Consider the following 26,547-nt stretch of genomic DNA (forward strand, 5'->3'; position numbering starts at 1 on the left):
TAGTACAGTGCTCTGCACACAGTAAGCGCTCAATAAATATGATTGAATGAATGAATGAATGAATGTGGTCTTCAGGCAGTGAAGTCCAGAAATATTAAATATTGTTGCCTTTTCTCTGCAAAAACCTCATACAGCGAAGGTCACTTACGGGATTTCTTGGTGGCTGCCTGTATTTCAGTGCTGGGGGGACCATATCCTGCTCCATTGAATGCCCTCACTGTCAAGTGGTACAATGTATTTCCTTCTAATTGTGTCAGGAGGATGGACGACTCATTTCCTCCTGTTTTGACTGTTTCTGCTGATTCTTCTTGATCCATATCTCTCCAGTAACCAACCTGCCAACAAATGATCAAATGAGAGATTCATTATCAAGCTTTCCCTTTTATTTATTACTGCTCGCAATCATCTTCGAAGATTGCTGAAGTCTCCCTGCATGGAGAAGTCACTTTTGCCCCCAAATTTGTAGGCCCCGAGAGAGAGGCAAGAATCGTAACCTTAGTTCCTATTTGGCTGCCATTCTGTCCATGGTGCTCAGACGCGTGGAGTCAGAATGTCGTCTTCTTACTGAGGATGTCACTGAAGAACACTGCTTTGCAGCCGGCTGGCAAAAGATGCCAGAACCAGTTACAAAGAAGAGCAGTGAATAAAGGCTGACAGGAAGTCAAAAGTATTTCGACACCCAAGGATAGCTTACCTTCCAAAGGTCACGGGTAACATTTACCATTCAAATCAAAGAAGCTTAAATGAATCATTTGAGAGAAAGCGGCATAAGCAGTATTTCCTTGGCGGCTCTTTAAATTGTGAAGTCAAAAGATCAGGGTCAAAGTAATGAATAAGAACTGACAATACCTTAGGACACCTTGTAGTGGGTTAATCTTATAGAAATGGCATAGCTGAGAGACAGACAGGACGGAAGGCTTTATTTGCAGGCTGGAGCAGTTTTATATCAAACACAATTTGTAGAAACCATCTCACCCTTTGGCTCTTGCCACAGATGAAAATGACCTTTCATGATTGTTGGTTCTTGCTGTTGCTATATATGTTCTCCTTTTGAGACTATATTACTAAATACTCATTAGTGAAGTCTTAGCTTGGTTCAGGCCCTAAAGTTTTACAGCATGAAAGAAGGTAAAAAAGAAATTCCTTTTTTCCAGCTGACCTGACTAGGCATCCAACTCACACTTTTGCCAATGAAAATGCCGAATTCATACTTCCAAGTCCTATCGTTTCTCTGAATTGAAGTGGCATAAACTTGATTCAACTTCAGCAGAGAGCTTGGACCAAGTGCGGACCACTTGAATCCGTTTCACTTTTTGACACTCAATGCATTTATTTCAGATTTAGTAATTGCAGAAGACCCTTTCTTAGCTCAACCTGTTAGCAAAAGTCTACAGAGAAGCTACGATAGCCACAGATCCACGATTTCATGACTAACCAAAAAAGGCCATTTCACACAAGAGAAACACATTCCTGCTTTATGTGATTATTTTGCACCCCCCCCACAACAAACACACACCTTCTCCTTTTCCTCTCTTTTCATAAGTAGATAGGCTCCCTTTAAAAATGATGAATATGTATTCTAGTTGAATAGAGGATTATTAAATGTAGTAGTTGATGATTTATGTATTTAGTTGCAAAAAAAGACATTTGCCTTTTAGCTTTTTTAAACACCAAATGTTTAATGTTAATGTTAATGGCTAAATTAGGAGGCTTTAAGGGAAAACCCAGGAATGCACACCCCATTTCTTTTAGATACATTGTAAAAAGAAAAATAAAGAAGAAGAATAACTACCTATTTAAGAATGTATACTCTGGTAAACCTTAATAGTGGTATTTATTTAATGCTTACTGTGTGCTGTGCGTTGAACCAAGTGTTGGGAAAGAATACACAGAATTCATAGCTCTGAGGAGGATCTCTTTGAAGACTGTGAGCCCCTTGTGGGACAGAGACTGTTTCTGATGTGATTGATTTTTATCTATTCCAGCATTTAGAACAGTGCTTAACACACAACACGCACTTAAATACCAAAATAAAGGCAATTGTAAAAATTGTAGGATGATCGATACATTAACTGCCATTAATTAACTTTGATTTAACACCCAAAATAGTGTCCATCAGATTACTTTTATACCAGTAAGATACCTTAGTACAGTGCTCTGCACATAGTAAGCGCTCAATAAATACTATTGACTGATTGATTACAAGTGGATGGGGGATATGGGTGTGGAATCATGCAATATATAACCAAGTTAATTTGCTGAAGAACTTGTATTCATCCCAGAAGATGTCACTACAGTCTAAAGGGAAAAACCATTACAGCAACAACAAAACACACAAAGCTAGAGATAAATGTGATTGGATTAATTTCTTTCCTTGTTAATTTATCTTCAGGACTGATGAACCTGAATGTGAGCATGGGGCATTCTATCCTAAAAAATAATTTATACCTAGGAAAAGAGGAAGGTTTTTAACAAGAAAAATGGTCACATGTAATAGATGCAGAAATGACTCACCCTGAACTTTAAATTAAGCTTTCTATTTTCAAAGATGGCTAGATAGGAAATGTATCACCATTTATCGGGGTATTACTACTCCCATTATTATGTCATAGCATGTTTATTGACACTAAAGTCTTAATAAAAATAATCCAGAATGGAATGCACATCCTGGGACGTGCAATCTTGCGAGGAGTTTGAAATTCATCAGTTAGCATAACCCAGAAAACCTTTTAAAGTCATCAAAGGCTTCAGAGATTTTAAAACCTTTTATGATGGGCATAAGTGGGGAAAAAAGGAGTATTGGTTTGCAAAGGACAGAGAATTATGACCAGACATTGAAATTAATGGCCACCAATTTTCCAAAGATAGCAAGTTTCTTGGGCTGAAAACCCCTGTTGCCACAGTCTGTCACTTGCTCAAATGTGGTCTTTCTCTCTTCAGTTCTGGCCATAGACCGGCTGTTAATTAATTAATGATGGTATTTATTAAGTGCTTACTATGTGCAAAGCACTGTTCTAAGCACTGGGGAGGTTACAAGGTGATCAGGTTGTCCCACGGGGGGCTCACAGTCTTAATCCCCATTTTACAGATGAGGTAACTGAGGCACAGAGAAGTTAAGTGACTTGCCCAAAGTCACACAGCTGACAATTGGCAGAGCCGGGATTTGAACCCATGACCTCTGACTCCATGTTGGTGGGAGAGGGTTGTGGAGAACTAGAAGCTGGAGCTCCTGGGTTCAGTCCTCCTTGACAGTTGATGGGTGAGACACGTTAGTAAAAGTCTTGTTTTATGTATGTGTGTTTATGCATCTGGAGGCAGGTCAAGGACGAAATCTCATTAATAATCAATGAATAATAAGAGGATTTGGAAATAGTGTTTAGCAAGTCAATCTCTGAAAGTCAAGAAAAGATCTTGCTGAGACTCAGAAATTTTGGAAATATCATTCGAGGGAAATCTAAATATATGGAAGAATTAAACAGCTAATATTTTGTATTTCTTTTTCCTAATTTTGATAGAAAACAAACTATATTGCAATTATATGAAGCTTTCAGAGTCTTAAAGATTCTGTAAAACTGGGGACAGACAGCCATACACCATATGTAAAGGAAAATAATCTATGTTCTAGTTGTAACTGGAGGGGACTACTATTTTTGTTTTTTCACTTATGTCTGAGATTATCCCACATTCTTATTAAAATCAAGCTGTTTGACAAATTATGGTCAGGTAACTGCTGCTCATTTTGTGATTTTTACTGCAGCTAAAGTCAGATAATAAAATAAAGTGTTGTTAGCTTTCCAAGCTGTCCTTCCAAAATCTCCACAACATATGTTGTCCAGTTGGACAAGTACTTGAATCTTAAGTTAAACAGCTCAGTTTGAATTTGATTTCTCAGTATTACAGTTTAAAATAAATAATGATAATAATAATAATTGCATTTGTTAAGTGTTTATTATGTGCCAGGAACTGTTCCAAACGCTGGGGTAGATACAAGGTAATTGGATTGGACACAGTCCCTGTCCCACATAGGGCTCACAGTCTTCATCTCCACTTTACAGATGAGGGAACTGAGGCCCAGAGAAGCAAAGTGACTTGCCCAAGGTCAAATGGCTGACAAGTGGCAGAGCCGGGATCAGAACCCGTGACTTTCTGACTCCCAAGCCCGTGCTTTATCTGCTATGCCACGCTGCTTCTTCCTAAAATGAGTCCTAATTATGGAGTAGGATATCCAGAGGGAAATGTTAGTGAGCCAACTGTACTCCTTCTTAACCTCACCTTCCATTTTTCTGCAGTGAACTTTTGGCCAGTGTTTCCCGAGGTGATAATTAATAATAATAATAATAATAATAATAATAATAATAATAATAGTATTTGTTAAACACTATGTGCCAAGCACTGTTCTAAGTGCTGGGGTAGATACAAGGTAAACCCCCATTTTACAGATGAGATAACTGAGGCCCAGATAAGCTAAGTGACTTGCCCGAAGTCACACAACTGATAAATGGCGGAGCCGGGATTAGAACCCACGACCTCTGACTTGGAAGCCCATGCTCTTTCCACTAAGCCACGCTGCTTCTCTAATAATAATAATATCATACTAATTAATATGACATTTAATATAGTATTAGCAATAATAACTTGATCTAATAAGTTCATAAAACCAAGATTGCCATTTGATGTTTTTAAATAAATCAAGAGATGATAAGTGGGCATTTGGTAATAAGACGTGACTGAGATGAACTGTGGAATTGATTAAAATATACCTGGGCACATCTCATAAGCAACACGTCAGATCCTTGAGGGCAGGAATTGTATCTACCAACTCTGCTGTGCTGTACTGTCCCAAGCACATAGTTCAGTGCTCCGCATTCAGTAAGGACTCAGTAAATATCATTAATTGATTTTAGGGCAGTATATGTTTGGTAATGGCCTGGGGATAGGCTCAATGTGGCAATTTTACAGTTGGATAAGGATGAGAAGGTGGAGAAAAGGAAAAAGAGTAATGGGGTAGGGGAGAAGGGAAATGGGAGAGGAAGATGAATAAGTCCATTGAAATGCCTAGAAATAACACAATAATATTGCTGATTTTTTTGCCTTAAAACAAACGCTTCTTAGCCGTTACCACCTTTTCCCCACAAAAGTCACATTGGCATGAAATACACTGCAGTTCTACCAATTGCAAACTGTATTTTGTACTTCTGTTAGCTATGCATTCTAGCCCCCAAATTATAATTATAATTCTTTTTCATTTCCACTCATCCCCATGCCTTTCCTTTGGATACTCTGTCAAAGTGTGACAAATGCACTAAGGAAAGAAACCTGAATTTCAAGCAAGAGTTTCTTTACAAGAAAGTCCTATCCAGTGAGAATCTTGATGATAAAGAAACATGAAAGGTTAGGTGCTGAACAGAGGTGTTAGAAAGAAGAAAATATGGTAGAATATTCTTAATCCGGAAACTGTCTGTCTGAGATAGGAATTTTGAAGTATATTATCAGGACAGGGTGTATCTTTTATGCTTTTTTTTTTTTAATGCTGGGTAGCACTCTTGGCAACGTTGCACATAATCTTCTTGGTTTCCCTTTCCCATTCCTCCTGGCTCACCTTGTTTTGCAGTTGTCAATATTTACAGTGTATTTATCAGTGGTTCCCAGGAGAAGCCATCCCTGAACTCAGATCTGAAAAGTGGGTTAGCAATAAACCAGGCAAGGCAGCATGCTCATTTTTATAGAACTTCTCTGTATCCCAGTCTCCTCATGTGCAAAATGGGGATACTGGTATCTGCCTTTCCTACCTACCTTGCAGAGCTACTGTGAGGGCAAAAATGAGATAATTAATGCGAGTGCTTTGGGAATTAAAGCTCTCTGAAAAATCAAGGTGGTATGTGTAAATTGAAAATAAAATTACGACAAGGGCAGAATCCAGTTCCTATCATATTCCTAATCAAGCCTTTCTTTCCTTTTCCATATCCCATTTCAAGAAGAATGAAACTGACAAAATGTGGTTTGTTGTTAACCTTCACACTTTTGGGGGACAATGCAGAAAAGGAGAAATATTTCAAACCAAATAAAATAGGACAGTTGATAACTATTTTGTGTTGGCATGAACAAAGAGTCTAGAGAAACCTTAGGATTTCATTAAGAACATTGCGACCCAGGCACGTTCAAGTCTTTTTTTGCCCACCAAACCTCAATACAAAATGTTTTTTACACAGGTACATCTATATTTGTTATATTAGTATGAGCATAAAAAGTATATTTGCTGACATTTCTGAATTCTTTTTCTTGTCATACTCAAGTAGACATATCCTCAGCAAAATAAGTATCAGTCTGAGACAGGTCGAACAGAGAAGAGTTGCTTTCAAGGAAAATGTCAACATAATACAGAAAAATCCAAGCAGCTCTATAAAACAGATATTGGCTATAAGTACACCCAATCAAGTGAGGGGAATTCAATATCGGAAGTGAGATTTGCCAGGCAGTCTGAGAAGAAAATTTGTTCTTTCTAAATTTAATTAACCAAAGCACGGTCCCTAGGGCATTTAAACCACTTCCATTAATCAGTATCCTTTTGTAGCCATTCATGGTAATGTGGAATAATTTTCAACCCTTCTATTTTTTTAAACAGGGCTGTAGAAACCCTGTTGAGTTTTAAAATACTTTAGAATATCATTGAAATTTATTGCATTCTTTGTTCTCTTGCAGCTGCTTACATTTTATGAGGAACATAATTTGGTTGATGTTTCACCCACATCACACTTTTACAAAGATGCAGTGCCAGCAAAAACAAGCAGCCCTGTTCTTATGATCATCTGTTCATACCTCAAATCCTTGGGGTCTTCCAAGACTCTCTTTAATATGTTTCCATGAAACAAGAATCTCTGAAACAGACACACTTGTAGCTTTGACATCTGTAGGAGCACTGCTGGGTTCTGTATTAAGAAAAATTGAAATAATAACTTCGACTGTTACAAGTCAAATCTATCAAACGGCTATGGTGACAACCATCATGTCCTTCATTTGATCCTATTACTTGGAACAGACTGCTTCAGTTGTTATGAAAACTACAAGATGAAACAGGCAATCTTGAACGTATCTCTAAATTTGGGTCGCGTGTTGTCTGCCTTATTAAATGGCAGAAAAGGAAGCACTTTTCCCTTCAGTTGGTTACTGGGCCTCTGAACAGTTTTACTTTATCTCTCTATCAGGCCTGCCAAACTATAACCAGCAGAGCTCTTGGGCTGTAGGGGAAGCCATTCATTTGGCCCGCCGATATAAACTACTATCTAGCAGTTGGAAAGCCACACAGAGGTGCCTAAAATCCCTAATTGAGGGATACTAATGTCACTATCTGATCCTTTACACCTTCTCTATCTACCTCTTCACAAATGCATTGTCATCCATAAAACAAATGAAAAAACCTGCACTTTAATCTTCCAGTGAACTGGCAAATGGATCTTTGCTAATTTACACCCTGGGCAATGATTTTTAGGGATTGTATAAATGGACGGGGAAATCACCCCTGACGGCTTCAGTGCCGTTGCCCAGGGTGAGCATTTCATTTCTTCTAACATTCAATCACCTTTCTCAATATTTTCACAACGGGAACTGAACTTCTGATTGGCATCTATCAGTTGGTACAGCTTGTTTCACATTGTATTGGTGAGTAGGACCACTGCTTTCCTACTTTGGATTCTGCCACCTGGCTTGTAAAATATGTCACAGGCTGGAGCCAACTGAAACAAAAGGGTGAGTTTTACTCTACACAGTTAGGTACACCATCAAATCATGAGAAAGTGGCAATAATCCACCCAGGAAAAATATTTGGGGCAAATACGATGTGGCTCAATCCACAAAGATTCAAATTAGACTTGAAACTAAGGTGACCAGAGGGTCCAAACTGAATAGAAATCTCCCATTTCTTTTCTTTTGGAGGGAGGGGTTATCTTCTGCTAGCTGAAAGGACTTTGGTGGCCCCCTTAGAGCCCTAATTTTGGGGAGGGGTAGCAGTGGAAGCAGTGGTAGTGATGCAGAGTAGAAGGGAGGAGGAATGGAGGAGAAGTTGAAAACAGGAGGTATTAAAAAACATAAACTTGTCATGAAAGGCGACGACTGTGCATAGAAATGTGTAGACACTTTGGGTGAATTTGATATTCACTGTGGTTTCAATAAGAACATCAGCTTAGCTAAAGAAAAACACATTTGCTTTCCAAAATAAGGTGATTTATGACTGCTTGAAAGTGTATGGATGCTAAATAACATTTTTCTCGAGTCAGAAATGCTCCATGTCCCAATAGAGGCATGCATTACATATTATATAGCTAGAGCTGATGATAAATTTGATGGTTCATAAAGTTTTCCCATAATTGTCATCTATTTGAATACCAAGTTCCTTCATTAATACTGTAACATTCCTGTATCAGTTAGAGGCTATATTCCTCTTGTTGAGCCAATGTAAAGACAATGGCATTAAAGATTATGACCCAATGAGAGAACCATTCAAACTAAATTATAGGACTGATAAGTGCATGATTTTAGCAGAATTGCAGTTTCTTCTTTAATACAACCCACATTAATATTATGTATTTTGCTAGCTGACCATACTAGTGATTCCAAGAAGACATCACTAATTCACCCATGATTAGATCTGTGGTCGAAAAGGACAATGCAGTACCCGCAATCTTCATCCCACTGAGCACACAAAGGACACAATCTCATGAGGAAAAGAAAATCCGCTCTACTTGCCTTCAAACTCCTGGTTTTGGGCCTTCTGGGATGAAGTGTCACAAAAATACATTTTAACAGAACCCCAATATTACCTGAACCTTTTTTTTTTTTTTTACATCACTCAGACCTTCAAGCACTCCCCCATCTTCCATTTTCCTGCTTGTCTTTAGTCTATTTCCTTCACTCGGATGCTGATTGCACAGCTGATGTGAATTCCCATTTATCTCCGTAGGATTAAAACCTTCCCTGTGGCTCCAAGGGACTATACTATGGTTACATTTCCCTGTTAGTAAAGAACATCTTGGGATTATGTCTAGGCATCCCAGCGTTCTCACTCTTACCTAGTAAATATCAGCATGAATTCAGTTCTGCCACAATATGTGTTAATAACTTGTTTTGTTTTACTGTCTGTCACCCCCTTCTAGACTGTGAGCCCGTTGTTGGGTAGGGACCGTCTCTATATGTTGCCGATTTGTACTTCCCAAGTGCTTAGTACAGTGCCCTGCACACAGTAAGCGCTCAATAAATATGATTGAATGAATGAATAATAATAATAATAATGATGATGCTGTTTATTAAGTGCTTACTATGTGCCAAGCACTGTCCTAAGCGCTGGGATATAGATACATGTTAATCAGGTTGTCCCATGTGGGGCTCACATTGTTATTCCTCATTTTATAGATGAGGTAGCTGAGGCAAAGAGAAGTTAAGTGATTTGCCCAAGGTCACAGCAGACAAATGGTGGAGTCAGGATTAGAACCCACATCCTCTGACTCCCAAGCCCATGCTCTTTCCACTAAGCCATGCTGCTTCTCTATCTATTTTAGCAAAAATGTTGCCAGGGAATTAGGACATGCCTGGCCAACAAAGTGATATAGTTTGTAGCCAGAAAACTGTGGGGTTAGAAGAAACAGTTTTGCGTGTGTCCACATAGCTTTGGAATTAATGAGTGCAACAGTGTGAATTCCTTAGTGAGGTGTTTTGCAAGAAGGTAGCAGCCAGCCACCCTTTAGGACTGGGTGTCTTAGACCCAACCAGTGGATTATTGAGCCAGGATTTCCCCCTCCGACAGTGGGCATCAGGATGTTTGGAAAAATGCATGATTGTCCTCTTGGACATCCACTGTTTTCACGATGGACATGTAACATCCCCATTTCATCTCTTTCCCTCTCTGTCTTTCTCCCTAGTGAAAATTTCAGTGACATAGTACATTTTTAGAACTTCTCTTTAAGGCTGCAATAGAAGGATAGCAAATGAACCACCAAGAGTAGAGGAATCTATCTCCTTGCTGGTGAAGAAGATATTGGTGAGCTCAGAAATGGCTTCTCTATCCCAGTAGTAGGACATCAAGTGGGCAGTCTGATTGATAGAATTCAGATTCTGTTTGATTAAAAGTTTTGAAGAGCATTACCATGTTCATGAATATAAATGATGCATTTGGAATAAGTGACCTAGCAGCTGGAGTTCTCCAAAGAATACTGTGGGTGGGGGGGGAGGGGGGGGAATGTGCTTGCAATATTGATTCCACATCTGATGCCCCAGAGGGGGGCTAGCAACATTAATCAAAGGAGAGTTTAATAAACTCCTTAGAAGAAGGGTTATGATTTCATTATTTAATAATGCGGGGAAGACAGCTGTAGTTGAACTTTTATGGGCATTAATCCAGATGGATCATCTGGCGAGTGCAGGAAATTATTCCTCATATTTTACCACTAATATGCCAATTTATTAATTTTCAGGTTCACATAAATCCCACTGAGCTTGGTTTCAACAACGATCTGATCCAGAGGATGGCACCTCATGAATTTAGCATTTTAATTTGAGCTGTGGAAGCTATATTTGCAAGGATGCAATTGCATATCATTTCCCTAAATGAGAAGCGAGCATTTTAGTTTAAATAAAAAAGAAAAGCAGCGCACTCACTGCACAAAGGCAGAAAAGATTAGGGAGAAATAAACACCAGGTTTTCCAACCTCTACCAGCCTTAGCTAATCTAAATCTCTTTGTATTCCACTTCCTTAACAGCTGTGGCCTGATCTTTCATTTCTTGGCTACATAGAGGATGCTAACGCAAGCCTTGAAAGAACTGTACTGTACCACCCATAGTCTGAAAATACAGAAACACTTCCCCAGGTAGAAGAAAATATCCCTTCTTTTTTCTTTTTTTTTCCTATTCCAAAATGGGGAGGAGAAAGTGTAGACAACACCAGTTCTAGTACCGTAAGAAGCATTGGCGTACTTTCCCTCCTGGAACTTTGACCCAAAGGTCACCTTGCCCCAGAATCTGGGCCATTTCCATACATTCATTCATTTAATCATATTTATTGAGCATTTACTGTGTGCAGAGCACTGCACTTAGCACTTGGGAGAGTACAAAACAGCAATAAACAGACATATTCCATATCCACAATGAGCTCACAGTCTAGAGAAGGGGGAGACAGACATTAATATAAATTAATAAATTACAGACATCTACATAAGTGCTGTGGGGCTGGGAGGGGGGACGAACAAAGGGAGCAAGTCAGGGTGATGGAGAAAGGAGTGGGAGAAGAGGGACGGGAGTGGGAGAAGAGGAAAGGTGGCGCTTAGTTAGGGAAGGCCTCCTGGAGGAAATGGGCCTTCAGTCTGTCCTCAGCTTCTGTGCCTCAAGTAGCCACTAAGGGAAGAGCACTCATCTACTTTCTTACACAAATACAAGCATCACCTAGGGCATCATTCTATGAGGGCATAAACCAAGCTCATAGTTTCAGAGCTCATCCTTGGTCTGCTTGTCTACATTTTACCAAACAATAATTTTCTATTAGTGGATACTCTGGGACCTAGTCTCTCTTTGAACGCTTTTGCTCCCTCTCACAAGTAGCATTTACTTTGAAATGAGATAAAAGGAGTCCGATAGAGGGATAAGGTTCTAACCCAAATAAGTGGGAATCATTTAGAACTGCTGCCCAAGATCACCCACAGTACTTTGGTTATTGACAACTTTGAAAGTGACACGAATCAAATCATTATTCTATGAGATTGATAAAGTCATGGGAAAGAACAATGCAGCATAATCTTATGCTATTGTAATGTAGTGGTGAATGATATTTTTCACATATTTCACAGTGATGAATATTTTGTTCTAACACAGGTGTGGGCCTAAAGTTTGAAAACATATTGGGCAGGAAGGACACCTTGCAATTCTCATTCCCTGTATAACTGTATCCATGGGAGGTAGGGGAAACCATTTAATATTTTAAAAAATGTAGCATATTGAGAAATTCATACGCTTTTGTTACTTCTCACCAGTGTAGTACTGAGTTTATAAATACTTTGTTGAATGGATGAGATTGAACTTTTGTTCTGAAAAAAATGTCTGGTTTATAATGGATCAGGTAGCACAAGTTCATGGGTTCTAATCCTGGCTCCACAATTTGTCTGCTGTGTGCCTCTGGGCAAGTCACTTCACTTCTCTGTACCTCAATTGCTTCATGCTTAAAATAGGGATTGAGACTGAAAGCCCCATGTGGGACAGGGACTGTGTCTAACCCGATTTGCTCGTACCCACCCCAGCACATTGTACAGTTCCTGGCACATAGTAAGTGCTTAACAAATACCATAATTTATTATTATTATGAAATCACAAATCCAAGATGGTTCTTGGTCTTGATTACCTTAAGGCCTGTTTATGGCATCTCATCTCACAGCCATATTCCTGCTAATGAGTTTTCTGTGTTTGCCTTTCAATTTGGCTTCATTTTAATAAAATCAAAGTGTTTTGTGCAGAATAAAAAACTGCACCGATCTAAAAAAGACCTCATTTTGCCTGGAAATGTCCCTTCACTATTATTTTGTCCATCTCACACACACACCCAAACATACACACACCCACACACAAATCTATTTTTGTAAATAAAAGTAAATTTCTTGCAACACTTGGGTTGCAGATATATGCATTCAACAAGACAGCCAGTTGTGATTAAGTGGATGTTAAAAGCCTGAATGGGATAAGCTTTTTTTTAAACAATTGTTTAAATAATAGTTGGGCAACCAGTATCAATAAACTGGCTTGTGAGTATGGAGGGAGTGATATTTCTCATCAGCGTTTCCATCCACAGATAAATGAAAGCAGAAGATAATTTCACCAAGCCATTAAGCCTACAATCATTACTCCCAGGATTTGTTACAGAGAGAGAACAAAGCACCTAGAACCAATCCACTAATATTCATATTTTTACCTTACAGTGAAAATATCAATTCACGTTTTCTCTTAATTCTTCCAGACCCTTGGCTTTTTAGCTTCTTTTTTTTAGTGAGGAAATGAACTGGTCACTCACCTCCTTCAGCTGAACAGATGACCACGATATGACTGAAGGGTCCATCTCCTTTGTTATTATATACACCAACTTTCACTTCAAAGGGAGTAAGTGGCGGGACACTCTCATCCCTATAAATGAACTTTGATGCATCTGAAGAAGTGACCATTTTTTCTTTCCAACCACGTGTTCCATTGGGTCTGAATGCCACAATGTAGCCAAATCCTTCTCCATTCTGAAACTCTTCTGATACTGGCTGAAGAATAAAAAGGGGAAATTAATTATCGGAGAATTTGAATCTGCTTATTCCTTGAACTTCAACATTGCTCTCAAAACAGAAGAGGCACCTTAGCATGCTTTGAAGTTAGTTACCAGGGATAATTAGAAGTAAAGGAGAGCTCAAAATCTTCATTACTGTCAGCTTTTGGGCCATAAGTTTAATTCAGTACTTCTCATGTAATTCAAGGCACACTGAAAACCATGATGAACACTTCTCTCTAGTGGGGTCTACAAAATTGAAAGCCTCAAGGAAAATTCTACAAATAAGTTGCTTTCCTCTCCTATTTGGAGTACATGTACTTGTTTAAATTGGAAATATGACTTTCCTCCAATTCACTGAGATATAAAAATAACAGTTCCTAGGCACTAATCTCCAAATCAAGACTGTTCAAACTGAAATGACCAGGTGGTATGATTGATGGAAAACAGTAGTTTCAACTTATCTACCGCAGTGCTTAAAACTGTCAGTGCTTGACACACAGTACTTAAAAAATTATAATTATAATAATATATAGGTTAATGGAGTCATGTTCGTTTTAATTTTAAGAAAAAAATGTAATGTCTTTCTCAACTTTACAGATTCTCTATGCTTTGGAGAAAAGTCAACTGGAGAGCTGGAGAAGGAAGCAGAGAAAGGGCAAGAGTTATTTTGGAAATCCTAATGTAGGCTGAAGACTCAAAACTGTCCCTCACATTTCAAGACAAAGCACTTTCCAAGCCTTTAATAAACTTGAAAACTATATTTTGTTGAGGAAAACCTCTGCCTAACTACCTACATTTAAAAATTAACATAAAGGCCTAGAATTGGAAAAAAATAATTTCTTACCTCCCAGGCAATTACTAGTTCATGCCGTCTTCCACTTCTACCACTTACATTAGCAGGAGCTGTTTTAGGAACTGTGAATAAAAGGGGGTAGGGGGGGAATAAATGTCCAAATTATTTATACCTCACCACAAAAATAACTGCACTACTCTGCTCTGTCCGAGCCAACCTCAAATGCCACAAATTAAAGCTACTTTAATAAAAGACATTTATTTGAACTTAGGGAAAGGAATTGAAAGAATCCAGTAATCGACTCCAAAGCAAAAAAACCCCCAAAACTGCCTGAAATGAACTCCCAGATCAGGATAAATGGGTATGATTTTTGAAAGATGGAATCTTGGGGTTTATACATGTTTACAGGAAAACATTTCATCTACATCTAATTTCTTCTGCCATTAGCTAATCAGAAAAGCAAGCTGCCACTCCCTGATCCCCATAAAAGTCAATAAATTACTATGTTGCTGTTTCACATGAACTTCTGTGCTTTTTAAGCAAAGATCATGCCTGTTGTCCCATGCCTAGGTCCAAAGCCACTTTGCAATTCAGAGATGCGCTGCATCCAGCAGAATTCTGGTTAAGATCTTACTAGCAGTAGAGAACAGGGAGATTACACAATTTCCAACCATTTTTTTTTTTGCATTTTTTCCAAGAATACACAGGTGATTGGTATCCCTTCATGTTTCTCATGTTGATAAAGAAATTTATGAAGACCCTTGAGCAAAACATGTCCTCACTGCTTGTAGGTCTTAGAAATTTTACCATTAGGCTTGGCTGCTTTTTTTGTATTTCATTTATAGAACACACAATACATATGTTTCATTCACTTTCTCTTCTATTTTCTGAGAAAAACATGGAGTTTGGCAGAAAAATTATGAAATCACTTCTGGGCTCTCTAGTTCATTGTATTATAGACATTTAGTAGTGATTCCGCTGGAATATATACTGAGTATAAAGATTTAGTGACTTTTGCTATCGTACTGTTATTTTTCTATATTTTGCCTAGTATGGGCCAAGTAACATATTTAACTAGTGTGCAATCAAGAGTGTCCAGATAAGAACCAAGAGATCTCAGTGGTTGTTTGGAGGTGTCAGGAACAGCAAGGTTACTTAGAAACACTTCCACCTTTCGGAGGAACTAAGTACGGTGAGTAGGTTAGTTAGAGAGGAATGAAAAGTGTGAGCTGGGACATGAGGGGAAAAGAAAATAAGTAGGAGGGAGACAGTAGGGGAGCGCCTTAAAGTCAATGGTCAAGATGTTTGCTTGATATGAGAAGCAGCATGGCTCAGTGTCAAGAGCCCGGGCTTGGGAGACAGAGTTCGTGGGTTCTAATTCCGGTTCCACCACTTGTCAGCTGTGTGACTTCGGGCAAGTCACTTCTCTGGGTCTCAGTTCCCTCATCTGTAAAATGGGGATGAACACTGTGAGCCCCACGTGGGACAACCTGATCACCCTGTATCTCCCCCAGCGCTTAGCACGTAGTAAGTGCTTAACAAATACCATCATTATATGGAGGGAACTGGATGACCACTTAGGCTTTCATTTATCTTCAAAATTAAAGTAAGTATGCCATAAGGAGGTTGCACTGGATCTAATAGCATTCTTTTCCTCTTCTTATGGGGGCTCAAAGTTGAGTATAAATGTACTTGCTAGACCCCATAATCAGGCCTAATAGTCATCAAATAACTCTATTACACTGCTTCTACCTCATCATCATCATAATAATCACCTGCCACCTTTGCTTGGAGAAGAGATTGGAGAACAGTATTTTTATCTGTAGTCAACACAAACTGGAGGTTCAATCCTATTAAATATGATTTTGATGGACACTTGGCAGTTTGATTACAAGCAAAGACAACATAATCTAAATAAAGGGCATATTTAAGTACCCCTAGTGTGGATCATGTAAAATTTAATCAGTGAATTTCTCTTCAATGTCATATGACATAACCCCCTTTTAGACTGTGAGCCCACCGTTGGGTAGGGACTGTCTCTATATGTTGCCAATTTGTACTTCCCAAGCGCTTAGTACAGTGCTCTGCACACAGTAAGTGCTCAATAAATACAATTGATTGATTGATAACACTGTTTGCTCTACCAGCTGGTGACTGCTTTGAATTCAAGGTCCCCATGAGGTCTATAAAACTAAAACTACTATTCCTGGGTAGCCAGAAAATAGTACTGGTGCCTCCATTTTAGAGGAGTCTTAGTAAAAGCCTGACAGTAGGTGTAATCATAGCATTGAGAAGCAGTGAAGCCTAGTGAAAAGACCATGGGCCTGGAAATCAGAGCACCTGACTGCTAATCCTGGTTCTGCCACTTGCCTGCCATGTGACCCTGGGGAAATCACTTAACTTCTCTGCGCCTCAGTTGCCTCAGATGTAAAATGGGGATTCAATATCTGTTCTGCCTCCCGCTTAGACTTTGAGCCTCATGTGAGGCAGAGACTGTGTACAGCCTGGCCATCTTGTATCTGCCCCAGTGCTCAGTTCAATGCTTGGCACTTAAATCCCACAATTGTTGTTATTCTTTATTAAATGTTTTGTGTGCACGGCATTCTACTAAGCCGTGGGAAAAATATACAAATGAGTGTTAGACATGTTCCCTAGTCCTCCAGAGGGGCACAGTCTAAAAATAGGATGTGGCTGAGTTTGACAGCAGACACAGTAAGAAAAATGAAATGATGTAAATGCAAAATAATATAAAAGAGTGGATAATGAAATTAAATGAAATAACAACCTGTCAGAAGAGTGAATGTCCTCTGCAAACTCTAAAATATAGTCATCTGGTGACTTTTTTTCAAATGAATAATCATCAAGAGAATAAATGTGTCAAAGTAATAAATTTCTTTTCCACTGTACCAAACCACAGAATGTGCAGTTGAGAGAGAACACTTCAAATGGAGAATTATTAAAAGAAGAAAACTATTAAAAACCACTTTCCGGCCTCTGAGTCTGTATTAGTAGCTTTATGGTGCACCATTGCCTTTATGGCAGAGTAAATAGTTTTTTAAAAATATTAAAATGCTTAAAAAAAGTAGGTTTGCTGTCACATATAACTTAGTAGGATGAAGAGCAATGAATTATCTGTTGCATTGCACACATTTTTTGGGTGAATCACAAACAAAGCTGTAGATCTCATTTATGAGCTGTTAAAAAGAAGCAATTTTTCCATTATTGGTCTTTATTAAAAGTAGAGGCCCCAGTGCCTTTGGTGACAAGAGGCAAATGTAGAAGGATGTAAGAATCCTCAATATATTGCTTAGGATGTTCCTTCCATCTTGGTGTAACCCAGAGGGAAACTATCATTGACATAATTCTTAGCATTCCCCAGCCTGAAGACCTGATCTTCTGAATTGGGAGCCCCTGAAACTCATCAAAAAGATCCAAGTAGTAAATTTTTCAGAAGTCAGTTTGCTTCCTTTGAATTAAAATGTTTCAGCTTAAAAAATAATTTATTTTTTATTCCTTAGGGATAAACAAGTTTTTCTTAAAAAAATGTTAGTTCTGTGTTTCTTTGCCAATTTTATTTTGGGACATATTTTAAGTGGTTTTACACATTTGCTTTTTGACCATTTTTGTCTTTTCAGTATCTTGGTTAAAAAAAAATAAAACAAACAACTTTGCAAATAACTCGATGAAAACTTACTGATGCAAACACCAGAGAACTAAAATCACTAGCTTGCTTGGGATATCTCATGTTTCCACATTTTAAAATTGCATTTTGCAGCATGTCAGCAGTGCAAAAAACCCTCTTTCTTTGAATGAAACGTCAAGCCATCAGCAACTAGAGAAGCAGCGTGGCTTCGTGGAAAGAGCCCGGGCTCTGGAGTCAGAGGTCATGGGTTCAAATCCCAGCTTCGCCAATTGCCAGCTGTGTGACTTTGGGCAAGTCACTTAACTTCTCTGTGCCTCAGTTACCTCATCTGTAAAATGGGGATTGATACTGTGAGCCCCCATGGGACAACCTGATCATCTTGTAACCTCCTAAGTGATTAGAAAAGTGCCTTGCACATAGTAAGCCCTTAATAAATGCCATCATTTTTTAACAGCTTCACAACTCTCTGTTCCAGAGTAAAATGGGCAAGTGTTTTAATCTGCTCACAGGAGGAAACATACCAGATTCAACTCACTGAAGAGCAACACAGTTAAACCTGAGCCTTGCTTTACTATTTATCAGTATATGTCAGTATACTTTAAATTGAACATAAAAAGCAGGATGACTCATTCAATCTCATTATGCATTCATAATCTCCCCCCCCCTCCCCCAAAAAAAGAACCTGTCAGTACATTAAAAAATCCAGGACAAAATTTCAGGCAATTAAGAGCTTTTACACAAGTGTAAGAAAAATGTCACACTGAAATCTCTCCTGAATTGTGTTACCTGACTAGAATAGTAGGAGCCTGAAATTTGTAATTCATAGTTCACTTAATTTTTGTAAATTAATTCTTTGCACTGCAGCTCTAATTGTTTTTATTGTTGTCCTTGTTTCCATAATTTGTTTTGCCATATTTTCTCATTTTAATCTTTCCTTATGTGCCAGAGCCAGTACCCCACTACCCACTTATTCTCAGACTGACACCCTTGTCCTTCAAGAATCTTGTCTGCATTATCCTGAATAATCTTTGTCTGAATCAGCCTTTTCCTGATTGTTTAGTATAGTGCTCTCAGCAAAATAAGAGCTCAAAAAATACGAATTAAAAAAAATCAAAGTGTGGTGCAATCCATAGGTACTTAAACCATTTACCACAATATTTAGCACCTACTTTGCTCAGCCTACTATATTGAGTTCAGAGAACAATTACAAAATGACCCTCAAGGAATATAACACCTACTGGGTGAGACAAGGAAACATAAAGCACTCAAATAGTACAACTGTAAGTTCTTTGTGGGCAGGGAATGTGTCAGTTTATTGTTATTTTGTACTCTCCCAAGCACTTATTACTGTGCTCCGCTCACAGTGAGCACTTGGTAAATATGACTGAATGAATGCAAGAGCTTAAACGATGGCAGTGGATGCTTAAAAAATAATTAGGGTATTTATAAAGGGATTCCTCTGTGCCACACACAGTGCTAACCCAGGAGTAGATTCATGACAGTCAAATAGGATACAGTCCCTGCCCCACAAAGGCCTTATGGAATAAGAGGGAGGGAGAATGGATATTTCATTGCCAGTTGGCAGAGGGAAAAGCTCATTATGGGCCGGAAATGTGTCTGCTAATTTCCCTAGTGTTGTACTCTCCCAAACGCTCGATAAATACTATTTGTTGATTGATTGTCAGAGATATTAGGTGACTTACCCAAGTTCACAAGCAGGGAAGTGGCAGAACCAGGACATAAATGGGGTCCCCTGATATGTAATTCCATGCTTTTTCCACTCGGAAATTAATGGCTATGTACATGGGTCCTGAGACATAAACATTAGTAAATGTTATGATCAGGGCAGTAGGCGTTGGCTCAGGAAGACTGCATGGAGGAGATTGGCTTTTAGTACGACTTTGAAGCTGGAGAGGGGTGTGGTTTGGGCAAGTCACTTAACTTCTCTGTGCCTCAGTTACCTCATCTGTAAAATGGGGATTAAGACTGTAAGCCCCCATGGGACAACCTGATCACCTTGTAACCTCCCCAGCACTTAGAACAGTGCTTTGCACATACTAAGCGCTTAACAGATGCCATCATTATTTTATATATATATCTTGTTGAGTTACACGATGAAGAAAGGGAATCACTACTTCCTGAACTTTTTTGGTTCAGATTCCAGTTTTCATTTAAAATATTCTCTGATGATTCCATTCCTTTTCCAGAATACAGGGGTGCTGTTTGATTTTTCCATGATAACTCCCACAGTTGAAGGAATCATGATCATATTTTCAGTTAAGCACTGCAACTTGCTTTGGGATTATAATTTAAATACACACAAATACACTCATCCTATCCTGCCTGGATTACTGCATCAGCCTCCTTGCTGACCTCCCTGCCTCCTGTTACTTTCTACTCCAGTCCATACTTCACTCTGCAGCCTGGATCTTTTTTTTTTTTTTTTTTTTTTTTTTTTTTAAAAAAACGCTCAGGACATGTTTCCCCACTCCTTAAGAAACTCCAGTCATTGCCCATCCACCTCCATATCAAACAAAACTCCTCAACATTGGCTTTTTAAAGCCCTCCATCACCTTGCCCCTTCCTACCTCACTTCGCTTCTCTCCTACTACAACCCAGCATCAGTTACCTCATCTTTAAAATGGGGATTAAGACTGTGAGCCCCATGTGGGACAACCTGCTGACCTTGTATCTATCCCAGCGCTTAGAACAGTGCTTGGCACATAGTAAGCGCTTAACAAGTACCATAATAATAATAATTATCATTATTATTAATTGGTAGCTGCTTCCAGCCCAGGCAATTCATCCAAAAACTATTCATTCAATCATATTTATTGAGCACTTACTGTGTGCACAGCACTATACTAAGCGCTTGGGAAGTACAAATTGGCAACACATAGAGGCGGTCCCTACCCAATAGCGGGCTCACTTGGGGTGGATGAAGGTAGAATTGAGAGCCTTAGGCTGTATAGTTTGGTGACAATCTTTTCTGGAAAAAAAAAATAACCTTAAGATCAAAGGGAATGAGGTGCTTTTCAACTTTCCTTGCTATAATTTCCCAAAATCACATGCCAGAAGCAAATGGCCTATTAGACTCATCTTTTCAAATTCAGAGCATGTATTTCTAAGTAAGAAGGATTTTAGTTTTTAGGAGCAGCTCATCACTGCAGTGGAACTCTGAGGATGTCAGCGACCTCTCTGATTTTTGCTGCCTGATGAAACAGACAAACTGGCAAGAACATTAGTAGCGTCAAGCCAACGTCTGGTACCAAAACATGGAAAGCATGAGGTTGACAGTAAAAGCTTTTCTCAATTCTCTTTCAAATGACAGAACTTCATGCATTTTTCATATCATTTCCCTTCTCTCCCATAAGATTGTGATGGAACAAAGTATGCCGAACATAGAACTCAAACTAAAACGGAGAGACAAGCACTATGTGATTGAGGTAAAACCAAGATAGATAATGGGAAGAAGTCTTATAAAACACAACACTTCTCAGGTATGAATAAAAATCATATGACCCAGCACAATTTAATGGGGAACATAAAAAATACTTTTTGCTAAAGCCATAAAAGCATTCTTTGATATGTGTTGAGATGATAGTATACTAAAACCTAAAAGGATTATCCAACCAAAATGGATTATTTGTTTTAGATATGAATATTTATATAGTGAGCCCCTAAATTAAGCAGTAATCTTTGGCTTTGTTGAAATACAATTAACAATATGCAAAATCATTCTGTGCTCTTTAGGAAGGATATGTACGTGCTTTAGTAGTATTATTGGCAATCTTTCCAATATCTGCACAGCAAGTAAATAAAATGAGAAATGACTAACCTATTATGCACTTAATTAATGTACACCTGTGCACAATGTGAGCATGGCTGATTTTATGAAAGCATGAAAATCCAACCAGGCAATTAATGTTCGATTTACAATTCATTCAACTGAAAAAAAAGAAGTAGGAGAAAAACATGTTGTAGCAGATAAGTCTCAGAAGCCGGGAGGCTGAGATTCCTGTGGCTATGAATCTGGAAATATTGAGAATATCTTATCCTTTATTCCTCTTGGATGCCTGTTGTTTTTGAACACAAATATTTTTGTCTATCTTGTGTTTGCCAAGTCTCCTTTTTTACTACTGCTTGCTTGTTTTTCCATCCCTCCTCTACTTTCCTAATTTCTTAGGTGGCACTTTGTTTTTTTAAAATAATATTAATAATAATGGCATTTATTAAGTGCTTACTATGTGCAAAGCACTGTTCTAAGCACTGGGGAGGTTGCAAGGTGATCAGGGTTGTCCCACGAGGGCTCACAGTCTTAATCCCCATTTTACAGATGAGGTACTGAGGCACAGAGAAGTTAAGTAACTTGCCCAAAGTCACACAGCTGACAATTGGCAGACCCGGGATTTGAACCCATGACCTCTGACTTCAAAGCCCAGGCTCTTTCCACTGAGCCATGTTGCTTCTCTAAAATCGTATTTGTTAACCCCTTACTGTGTGCCAGGCACTGTACTAAGCACTGCGGTGTATACAAGTAAATTGGGTTGGACACAGTCCTTATCCAACATGGGACTCCCAGTCTTATTCCCCATTTTCCAGGTAAAGAAACTGAGGCACAGAGATGTGAAGTGACTTGCCCACGGTCATAGAGCAGACCAGGATTAGAACCCATGACCTTCTGAATCCCATGCTGCTGGTAGAGCAGCCATGCTTCATGGGCAGTGGCCCCTGGAATAATAATAATAATAGCATTTATTTAGCATTTACTATGTGCAAAGCACTGTTCTAAGTACTGGGGAGGTTACAAGGTGATCACGTTGTCCCACGGGGGGCTCACAGTCTTAATCCCCATTTTACAGATGAGGTAACTGAAGTACAGAGAAGGTAAGTGACTTGCCCAAAGTCACACAGCTGACAACTGGTGGAGCCGGGATTTGAACTCCTGACCTCTGACTCCAAAGCCCGGGCTCTTTCCACTGAGCCACGCTGCATCCCCACTGCAGACTGCCTCCTCCTATCTGGTTTGAAATCAGCCCATCCTGTTTTCTCTGTCCCATCTATAGAATTGTCATTGGACTCAATCACGGGAATTTATTGAGCACTTACTGTGTGCAGAGCACTGTACTAAGCAAAATGAGTACTGACTGGTATTTTAATCTTAAGTGTTCAGCTTCTCCCCACTCTCTGGCCACTGAGTTCCATCTCCAGAGGCACTCCTGGGGGTGGGGAACCTCCTGGAAATCTGTTCGAAGCTTTGAGGGGAATGGGTAGTCTTCTGCAAAATGTTATGCAGGAGAAGCAGCGTGGAAAGAGCAAGGGCCTCAGAGGCAGATGACCTGGGTTCTAATCCCAGCTCCACCACTCGTCTGCTGTGTGACCTTGGACAAATCACTTCTCTATGCCTCGGTTTCCTCATCAGTTAAATGAGGATTAAGACTGTGAGCCCCTTGTGGGACAACTTGATTACCATGTATCTACTACTACAGCACGTAGAACAGCACCTGACATATAATTTGTGCTTAACAAGCATAATTATAATTATTATATTTATATTATAATTAATAATATATTATACTATATTACATTATAATTATTATTGTGAAAAGACACAGATGATTTCATCACACAGAAAAGCAACAGGAAAGTCTACACATACGTTTTCAAGACTACAGTCAGGCTGAAGAATGGGAAGAAGTAGGAATTAACTGCTCTAAATTCCCTGTTGAGATCTGGGGGAAGGGAGGTGATAGCATTACAGATTTTTTTCTAATTCCTCAAAATCAAAAGCCAATGGCTCAGGAATATCTGTAGCTAGTTAACCATTATTAATGAAATTACACTTTTTGTCAGTATTTAGAGATGCAGTTCCGTCTTCTTTCTTACCTGCTTCATTGGTTCGGATCATCCGGGATGGGGCGCTTGGGTCTCCAGTGCCGATTGGATTGGTGGCCACCACCCGAAATTCATACTCCACCCAAGGATTCAGATCCACCGCCATGGCAGATTCCATATCTCCGGTGATGACATCTGGTACTGCACAGGAGAGGAGAAAAGAAATCAAGTTATCTGGACTTTGCAGAAAATTTACGCATGTGCTTGTATTGGGAGTCTATCAAAAGACAAGTGTTTTTTGCAAGTACCAGCAGTCAACTGGTAAACGTCTTGATTATGTTTGTCTTCCCCATTAGAGTATAAGTTCCTTATGGGCAGGGAACATGCTACTTCATTATTCTGTACTTCGCAAGCACCTAGTAATAATAATAATAATGATGATGACATTTATTAAGCGCTTACTATGTGCAAAGCACTGTTTTACAAGGTGATCAGGTTGTCCCACGTGGGGCTCACAGTCTTAATCCCCATTTTACAGAGGCGGTAACTGAGGCACAGAGAAGTTAAGTGACTTGCCCAAAGTCACACAGCTGACAAGTGGCAGAGCCGGGATTTGAACCCATGAACTCTGACTCCAAAGCCCAGGCTCTTTCCACTGAGCCATGCTGCTTCCCTACAGTACACTGTACAACTACTACTATTCCTCAGTAATAATAATCATAATAACTGTGGGTTTTTTTTTAAGAGTTTACTGTGTCACAAGCACTGTTCTAAGTAAGCACTGGGTTAAGATAATAAATCGGTGGTATTATCGAGCACTTACTATGTGCAGGGCACTGTACTAAGCAGTTTGGGGAGCACAATACAACAGAATTAATCAGGTCAGACACAGTTCTACCCACTCAAAGTCAAAGCAGAATGAAGAATCAATCAAGGCGATCAATCTCCATTTAATGGATGTAAAATATTCTTCCTCTCTCTATGAACCCTTTGTGGGAAAGGGAACATGTCCTACCTGATTATCTTATATCTTATTATCTTATAATAAGATATATCTTATATCTTATATTATCTTATATACAACAGAGAAGCAGCATGGCACAGTGGATAGAGCACAGGCTTGGGAGTCAGAAGGTGATGGGCTCTAATCCTGGCTCTGCTGCCTGTCTGCTGCGCATCCACTTGGCCAAGTCACTTCACCTCTCTGTGCCTCAGCTACCTCATCTGTAAAATGGGGTTTGAGACTGTGAGCCCCACATGGGACAAGGACTGTGTTCACCCTGATTTGCTTTTATCCCCCCCAGTGCTTAGTACAGTGTCTGGCCTATAGTAAGCACTTACTAATAGTGGTTATTACAATGCTTAGCAAATATAATAATAATAATTGAGAAAATTGAGGCACAAAAAAGTGAAGTGACTTGTCCAAGATCACATAGCGGGCAAGCGGCAGTGTCAGGATTAGAACTCAGGTCCCCTGACTTCCAGATCCATGTTATTTTCAGCAGGACATGCTGCATCTTTATTAGTAAAATTACAACATAACCTTCATAAGAATAATCACTATCTGACCTTTGAATTAAGCTCTAAGTATTAAGAATCTATGTTTTGCTCAAATGGCATTTTAAATGAATTGTAAGATATGCATGATTTTTAAAAAGGGCTTTAGACAATATTTCTCTAGAATAGAATTAGGTCTGAGATGGCTCCGAGGGTTAAACATTTTTCAGCTGTATCTTCCTACAGGCGGTCAGAAATCTTCAAATTGAAAAATACAGGGGTGGAAATCTCTGCGAACGTGTGTTTTGTGACAAGCTGTCATTTGCAATTAAAATTAACTGAAATCTGAATCTTAATAGTTTATCCTCTGAGCTATTCATTTCTTAATGACGTTTCAGTCACTGTACTTTTAAAAAAACTAAAATATTTTAGGTTTCTGCTTCTAATTCTATACCCTCCTGGTCTATTTATCAATCAATCAAGAGTAAGTATTGAGTTTCAGATCTGATTTGCAGTGACCTATGCTTAAAAACAAGATTTGGTCGCCTCTATACCTCATGATTGCTAGTAATTCACTCAAAAGCTGAGCCCCAACCAGAACAGAGACTGTGTCAGATCTAATTATTGGGTTCTGACTCCAAAGCTTAGCACTTAAGCATTTGATTTACACCATCACTAAAACAATAAATGGAGAACATTTTAAAAGGGGCTCCTTCCTAATGACAAGATCCTGAGGCAAAAATCCTCTTCCTGAGTCTTCCTCTCACGGACCACTTCGGGTTAGCAAAAATGCAGATCGCTGATGCTAATAATCTCTCGTAAACCCTTAATTCACACAGGAGGCATGAGAGAGAAGGGGTGCCAGTGGGGTAGCAGAAGTGGCAAATGCTCTTTCTGCCAAAGGATGGAAGAGAGAAAAGCCCCCTGCCTTACAGTCTTGACTCTGCCACTTGTCTGCTTTGTGACCCTGGGCAAGTCACTTCATTTCTCTATGCCTACCTCATCTGTAAAATGGGCATTAAGACTGTGAGCCCAATGTGGTTAGAAAAAGTCCATGTCCATGTCCACGAGAAGCAGCGTGGCTCAGTGGAAAGAACCCGGGCTTTGGAGTCAGAGGTCATGGGTTCAAATCCTGGCTCTGCCAATTGTCAGCTGGGTGACTTTGGGCAAGTCACTTAACTTCTCTGTGCCTCAGTTACCTCATCTGTAAAATGGGGATTAAAACTGTGAGCCCCCCGTGTGACATCCTGATCACCTTGTAACTTCCCCAGCACTAGAACAGTGCTTTGCACATAGTAAGCACTTAAAAAATACCATCATTATTATTACTATTATTATATGGGGCTCACATGAAGCCCCATGTCTTCTTGGGAAAGAGGTAGGTTGGGACCCAAGCAGACTCTACCTGAAGTCCTCTCCATCTTCAAATGAAGAGATTGGCCTAAAATGCAAGACTTGGGGTGTTTACTCTCTCTGCCCTCCCTTAAATATGGCCCGGATTG

The 26,547-nt window shown here is 39.3% G+C and overlaps 1 protein-coding gene across 4 annotated transcripts in view; it reads right to left on the minus strand.

Annotated features, from left to right (window-relative positions):
* The window catches only part of CNTN5 (contactin 5), a 665,146-nt gene that overhangs the window by 14,068 nt on the left and 624,531 nt on the right, over nucleotides 1-26,547 (minus strand). For all 4 annotated transcript variants that reach the window (XM_038761846.1, XM_038761848.1, XM_038761845.1 and 1 more), the window contains 5 exons: nucleotides 23,600-23,749; nucleotides 14,122-14,192; nucleotides 13,038-13,272; nucleotides 6,817-6,926; nucleotides 149-335 (listed from right to left, as the gene is read on the minus strand). In XM_038761846.1, coding sequence (XP_038617774.1) covers nucleotides 149-335; nucleotides 6,817-6,926; nucleotides 13,038-13,272; nucleotides 14,122-14,192; nucleotides 23,600-23,749 — 753 coding nt within the window. The remainder of the gene's footprint in view (nucleotides 1-148; nucleotides 336-6,816; nucleotides 6,927-13,037; nucleotides 13,273-14,121; nucleotides 14,193-23,599; nucleotides 23,750-26,547) is intronic.

The sequence above is a fragment of the Tachyglossus aculeatus genome, chromosome 20 (genome assembly GCF_015852505.1).
Source record: "Tachyglossus aculeatus isolate mTacAcu1 chromosome 20, mTacAcu1.pri, whole genome shotgun sequence".
NCBI classification, from domain to species: Eukaryota; Metazoa; Chordata; class Mammalia; order Monotremata; family Tachyglossidae; genus Tachyglossus; species Tachyglossus aculeatus.